This window comes from Etheostoma spectabile, unplaced genomic scaffold, assembly GCF_008692095.1.
Source record: "Etheostoma spectabile isolate EspeVRDwgs_2016 unplaced genomic scaffold, UIUC_Espe_1.0 scaffold00004876, whole genome shotgun sequence".
Classification (NCBI taxonomy): Eukaryota; Metazoa; Chordata; class Actinopteri; order Perciformes; family Percidae; genus Etheostoma; species Etheostoma spectabile.
The window spans coordinates 180,670-187,979 of NW_022603205.1; the positions used below are offsets into that span (position 1 = coordinate 180,670).

General features: G+C 38.9%; 1 protein-coding gene across 2 annotated transcripts; it reads left to right on the forward strand.

The window, feature by feature from the left end:
* Positions 1-810: 810 nt before the first annotated feature.
* Positions 811-6,385, forward strand: LOC116677329 (interferon-induced protein 44). 2 transcript variants are annotated; one of them, XM_032507890.1, is made up of 10 exons: positions 811-902; positions 1,530-1,574; positions 1,676-1,709; positions 2,271-2,466; positions 4,131-4,289; positions 4,407-4,578; positions 4,677-4,777; positions 4,894-5,047; positions 5,247-5,322; positions 6,256-6,385. In XM_032507890.1, exons 2-9 carry the CDS (start codon positions 1,532-1,534, stop codon positions 5,315-5,317), a joined length of 930 nt encoding a protein of 309 aa, XP_032363781.1. In that variant the 5' UTR covers positions 811-902; positions 1,530-1,531; the 3' UTR covers positions 5,318-5,322; positions 6,256-6,385. The 2 variants fall into 2 exon arrangements, with proteins under 2 accessions (XP_032363781.1, XP_032363780.1); XM_032507889.1 differs by lacking the exon at positions 811-902 and having other exon boundaries at positions 1,385-1,574.
* The last annotated feature ends 925 nt before the right edge of the window (positions 6,386-7,310 follow it).

Genomic DNA, 7,310 nt, shown 5'->3' on the forward strand with positions numbered 1-7,310 from the left:
TATCAAGTCCGACCCCCTTTCTCTACTTTTATCCTTTAGTAAATCTTATTCTTCAGTTATTTAAACATTCTTATTTACACATCATAGACACAGATGCATACATACACAAACACTTATAAACCCTCTTTTTTTTTTTTCTTTTTTTAAATAACACAGCCATACTAGACTTAGTATATAGACATGCTAGTATGTAGATACACTAGCATATGGACACACCAGCATATAAACATACCAGTATATAGACGTATCGGTATATAAGTATATTAATATATAGACATACCAGCATATAAATGCCAAGAAACCATACAGTCTACTACAATACCATCACTTTAAGTCCTTTTCGTATCCCTTTAATATATTCATTTTAAATAATCTCTTGAAATTGCTCATTGTTATAGATGATTTCATCTCTTCACTGCAGTTGTTCCATAAAGTAACTCCTTTAGTTGAGATGCAGTGATATTTAGCATTTGTTCTTATAGGTTTTCGTTTTTATATACAAATGTGTGTTCAGGACAGCCGCAAACTGGTTTGAAATCCTATAGGGTTAATGTTCATGCTAAAATGGTAGTCGTTGGTGTATTATATTTAAGGTTTTCCAACTTTTGGATGTTTTTTGTGGCTAACCTAACTAGCTAATGTTAGTGCTACTGTGATGTGTCAAACATGTCTTTTAACAAACGTGGGTTCATTAGTCTGGGGAGATACGATTAGATTTGAAAGCTGGGGGTGTGCCGTTGCTATCCCAGCTCCGTCCTCCAATCACACCGAGACAGACGGGGGGGGGGGGGGGGGGGGGGGGGGGTTTTCTTGCAGGTGAAAGTGAAAGTGCCTTTGTCTATAAATTGCTCTTGATAGTCTCTGAACTCCCATTCTGCCTGGGACTTTCTTCCTGTACTACAGTACGTATGAGTTTTACTTCTCTTATGTTTAAATGTTGAATTGTGTTTTCTGTATTGATGACTTTTACAGAATAGTATTGGGAAAATATAAGGATGCCTGTTGTGAGTTACATTTCTAGTTATGTTGGTTTCATTTCAGGTAAACCCTGTTTTTCTTATAGTTTTATATTTTATAGTTCATTATATTGTGTTAGGTTGAGTTCCATTCATGAAATATGGCTCTGTTCACACATGGGATTGTTGCGTTTGTCGGACCAAGAGAAAGGAGAGGCTTGGTCCGATGAAGACTTAACAAAAAGATGTATGACAAAATGGCATGACAAGACTAAAAGGTGGAAAATGTTTTAATTTGTGCTAATAGTTTTTAGAAAGTTGTCAAATGTTAAATATTATTTGGGTTATCTTTAAATCTGCTCCGTCCAATCAATTTCAACACATTTAAGAGGAATTCTTCCAACAAAACAATTAAAAAACTTTTAAGAAGTGTGAAAGTTAAATAATGAATGTGACGCTGTATTGTAATTTACCACCAACATATTCATATACATTCTGACTTTTCCACCAAGATGTTTATTCACTTTGACAATTTGTTCCAATTGGAGCTCATTAATTTCTTCTACTCCACAGCCATGGGAGGATCATCCAGCTCTCCTGCCCCTCCCCCCTCTCCTCGTAAGATCATTTATGAAAATGATTTCTCATTCATTCACAGTTAAACAACTGTTGGAAGATTTAGTTTTAACATGTATTGTACTCTTTTTTTTTTTTTAAAGTTCTCAGAAAACCTTGGAGGACCATAACCTGGGCGTAAGTATGCACCTAAAACTGACCTTTGTTCCAGTTACTAATGCTTGCTTATGCAAGCTTGTGCAACTTATTTGTGCTCTTAATTAAACAATTCAAGCTCCTGAATGAAATACTTTCCACTGTCCTGCTGACCACTAGCAAACCTACTGCTAGTTCACTCCAGTTTTAATGACCCTGCTCTGCCAGGGTTTAAACTGCTCCATAAAAAATGGAAAGCATGGTTACTGTGAGACTGTTGAGCAACGTGACATCATGACTTTACAAAACTTACATGCCACTTTCTAATCTGCACGCATTTTGATCTATCTCCATGGATTTAGGGAAAAAACAACGGGACGCGGGACAACAACGGCAGGGCTGAGTTTAGGAAACAAGACACGTGGGACACGACCCCTGGTCTCCTGGGTGGAAGTCCTGTGTTGTTTTACCCATTAGTTAACAGTAAAATAACTATTGACTTAAGTTTAATTAACAATCGATTTAACAGCGATGGTTATTATAACGTGTTATAAATGCAGCCGTGCAGTAATTTACCCTGTGTAATGTGTGTTTCCTGAGCAGAGACAAGCAGAGTAACCTGCAGCATGTGAAGAACTACAAACCCCAGACCGACGGCCAGCAGCTCCGGATTCTTCTTTATGGATCAGTTGGAGCCGGGAAGTCCAGTTTCATCAACTCTGTCACAAGTGTCATAAAAGGCCAAATGTCCAAAAGGGCTGGGACGGCCAACGTCTCGGGCAGCTCTCATACCAAAAAGGTAAAGAGAAAGTTTAAAGTTTGAGTACTGATGTGTCTCTTGTAGAGGTGTCATGAGAACCGATACTTTTGATTCTGAAATGACAAAACACCGACGATGCTACATGTTACATTCAGAAGTAAGAGTTCATGAACAAGTGGACCTGCACATGGCACAGAGAGCCAAAGTCCTGTTTCAAGTACGGTACATGGAATCTTAGAAAATCTTCTTTTTTTTTTACTGTGGTATTGAAATTGGTAAATTTTAAGAGGGTGGAGCTGGGGAGGATGGTGCGGTCAAGCCAACGCCAATGGTTGATGGTTTCATGGCGCTGCTCTACGCTAAAAAGGAAAAGTTGCCGATTTTTAACCCTGTGGTGTGAGTCATCTAGCAATAACAATAACAGCTTGTCTTGATTTAGACAAGTGACCTTATTGATAACATATCGCTGACAGTCCGTTCCACGTAACTGGGTCATAAAGGGGTTCTAATCTGCACGCTTTAATGACACAGGAGCACGTTCACTGCCCTCTGCCCAGTTAAACCACTGCCACGTACCAGTTTTAGAATAGCCTACTAATGTTGCCCCTGCTACTATTATTATATTTTAACTATATATATAAGTACTACATATTAATATATATATATATATATATATATATATATAATATACGTTTAAATATACTCACACTTGGATCTCCACATTCCTCTCAAAGAAATCTCTTTATTATACAGTTAAGTTGACTATATTATACCAAAAGAAAATGCATACTATGTTGATATAAATAGATAGGTGGAAATTGATTCTTTTTTCATTTTAAAGTGCCCATATAATGAAAGAAATCATCTTTTCCTGGGATTTGGGGGGTTATTTTGTGTCTCTGGTGCTTCCACATGCATACACACTTGGAAAACAACTATCCATGGTGTTCTGAGTGGGATCTGGTTTCTGAATGTCCTCTGATCCGGTTTCTAAATGTCCTCTGATCCGGTTTCTGAATGTCCTCTGATCCGGTTTCTGAATGTCCTCTGATCCGGTTTCTAAATGTCCTCTGATCTGGTTTCTGAATGTCCTCTGTCTTCAGTCTCTGGGTGAGCTGTCCAACATCTGCACGGCTTTCTACGTCACTAGAGACGAGGTGGCTAACCGTAGCATGCTAGCTCGTTCACAATGGCTGAACACGGCTCCAACAGCCACTAGTTGACCAGAATCTCCAAAAGAACTACTTCCTGTCCCTGTTCTACTTCCTGTCCCTGTTGTGCAGGTATTCCACAAGTGTCCCTGGTCTAGAAGAAGTCTCCCAGCTGATCCTGCCTTGGACTGACCAAAGCTGGAGAAAGAGTTATCAGCTGATGGATCTTACCGAGCTACTGAGCATGTGCAGCTCCCAACAAAGATAGTATAGAAGGGAGATGTCTCACTCTGGAGCTAAAACAGAGACCTAAACACACAGGGTGGAAACAGGATCTGCAGCAATGTGCAGTACAACAAAAATATGGTGTTTTTGAAAATGAAACCATGGAAACCTATTCTGGTACAACCTCAACATGCAATTATGAACCTGAAAATGACCATAACATGAACCCTTTAAGTCTTAACAGGTGAAATATGCAGTCAAAAACTGTAATTTAACATGGTGTACACATAATTAATAACTGCACTTTTCTCTATATGTGGTTCACAGTACGAAACCTACAGGATCCAAAAGGATGGACAGAACACCTTTCACCCCGTGGTTCTCAGTGACACCATGGGGCTGGAATGCAGCACCAACCGACGCAGGAAGGTCTACGTGAAAGACATAAAACGGGCAATGAAGGGACATGTGAAAGACGGCTACACGGTACCTTTTAAACTGCAGTTTTTCAACTAACATTATTTAAGTTAAAAAAAACAAAAAACTGTTTAACATCAAATTAATTTTGGTAATTGTCCTCCTTGATTTCACTTTGATTTCCAGTTCAACCCTGAGTGTAAGATATTAAAGGACGACCAGCGCTACATCCCAGCTCCAACTGCCAACGACAGAGCCCACGTTCTGGTGTGTGTCGTTGATGCCAGCACGGTGTCTCACATGCGTGAGAAAGTTATAGAAACACTGCAGGACATTGGAGACGAGGCCTCTGACCTGAGTGAGAGCAGAAATCAGGATTATTATTATGCAGGGAAGAAATGAGAGTGAAGCTAATGGGTTCAGGTTATTAATTAAAGCTTTCTGTTATCCTTGCAGATATTCCTCAAGTGGCCATTCTGACCAAAATTGACTTGATCTGTCCGGAGATTCAAAAGGATTTAAGGAATGTCTACAAGAGCAAGATACTAAAGCAAAAGGTATTATATTATTTGTCATTTATTGAGTTTGCACAGAGAAGAAATATGATTTTATAATGTTAGTATTTTAGCAGAAAGCTCTCCTTGGTTGTGAGATGTGACTGTTCTAAACCCAGATGGAGGAGTTCAGTGCAGAGGTGGGCATTCCCGTAGACTGCATCTTCCCTGTGAAGAACTACCATGACGATAACACCCCCGACAACGACGCTGACACTCTGATCCTGAGCGCCCTGAGGAGCTTCATCAACTTGGGAGACGACTTCATCTCGGGTCAGGCTTAATGTTGAGACCTATTTTAAAACACAGCATAAATATTGCATTATGTCAAAATAACAATCTGTGGCATTAATTTGTCATTCATTCATTTTTCCTGATGCCACCATGTTGATGTGTCTTACTTTAAAGTCTCTGGGACTCCTATGTTCATTAGATGGTTGAATAAACCCATTTCTCATTAAACTGTCTCCAGGGTCTCCCTCTAAGGACAGGGATTTCAGAGAGCATCCTCCAGACTTTAACAATGAACCTACACCTATATAAGCAAAGTAAGATTCTCACATCACTTTCATGTTTAGGCAACAAAAATACGTATTTCCGGTAAAAATCAGAGCACCTCTTCATTATGTAACTTACTGTACATACGTAAGTAATGCACGCAAAGTAACTAAAACCAACAGTTAAGTTCAAATATGTTTTTGCACATGAAAAACAAACACTGGTCTTCTGGGCACGTTAATTGGATCCATAAATGGACTTTCTTCGTCTTTATACTACATCTCACTTCTGGAGCTGTTCCTCTGAGCATCTAATAAGCTTTTGCAAAAAAGCACAAAGAACATAGTGATAACACAAAAAAGGACTTGATAAATTGGAGTTATTCATGCAATATTTTCATTGCGACACCAGGCTGGCCTCGTGCTTAGTTTATGATACTATTTAGTAATCCATGTTGATATTGTATGACCGTTGGATACACTGGTGAATTATTGACAAGACATGGCAGTTTGTCTCTTAGGATACATAAATTCCTATATTCCTTCATTACAGGTTGTATAACGGTTAAGTTTTCCTGATGGCACCATGTTTATGTGTCTTACTCTAAAGCCCCTGTGACTCTGTGTTTATTAGATTATGGTTGAAAATACCCATTTCTCATTAAACTGTCCCCAGTGATTCCAGACTTCAGTATTAAACCTACACCCCTATATTCAAAGTAAGAAGATTCTGTTGTTGTTTTAAGAGTCGTACGGTATATCGGTTCAAGGTACAGCTTAATTGCACAATAAAACACAAATTATTAAATGGAGCAGTATGAAACAACAAAATAGTACAAAGTACATGGAAGGAGCACTGAAGGAAGGAAAATGAAAGAAACCTGAATTATATTTACAAGGAAGATGTACAGTTATGTAAAGACATAACTATTTGTTATCAATAAACAACACTCATTTATCTCTTCTGTTGTCTTTTGTCCTCAGATGGCTGTGATACGTGTCAGGACTTCTCTGAGCTCCACCTGGGAGTTATGTTGAGTCAAATCATCTAAACTCAGAAGGACTCTATAGATTTGTTCTGTCTATCACCACATAGATGTAAATTAACACATTTAAATGTGTGTGTATATTGTTGGGGCGACATCCTGCCCTTCTAGATTCTTGTCAGGAAGAAGGGTTCAAGTCCGTAGGTTGGATGAAAGAACGTTTAATACCATGGAATATTCCAGAGACAAGGTTAAGAGAATTATGCATCCATAGCTCTCCCTAAGTTTGTCTCACTCTTTTCCCTTCTGCATGATCTTATGTGCACAGGGGCAGTTCATTTGCTACCACGTGACATGTTTGTGCGCTGTGTTTTGTCTTCAGAAGGTTAGTGCCAAGCAGAGCTTGGCCTGCAAAATAGATAACAGGTCTCAGACTTCTACTGGAGAGGACCTTCACCCAAACACAGTACGTGTCCTAACCACCCTTGCCCTGCTTTTCAGAATTAGACTCACTCGGCAGAGCTATGGTTGGACACATTGTACCATAACAACTTATCAAAGGTCACAGTAAACTTTATGAACTATCACACTGAAACCTAGCAGACTATGTGTAATGCTTTTGCTCTTTAGCTCAAAATATAATGAATTTAACACAAATGATTAATATAATGCACTACATGATTATAATGATGTTCATGCACACATGATATGAATATATTTAATCCCAACAATCCCCCTTTGGTCCCACCGGGACCACCTTCATTGGATACCTATTCAGTGATCAGAACAAAATGACAAGCGTCCCGGAATTCAATCATAGAGCATCCCAGGATACATTAAGAAGGTTTCCACTCCCCCTTTTGATCTTTTTTAAAAGATCATCATTAGCTAACACCTACTGAACAGATCCCGGAAATTCTCTACACAAAATCAGAATCACAGTCACAATTACAACAGATATTACAAATAACAATGCAAAACGCTTCATTTGGGAATGGAATTTCATCTTGACTGTTGATGGGATACCTTTATACCAGATTCAGACCTCTAACC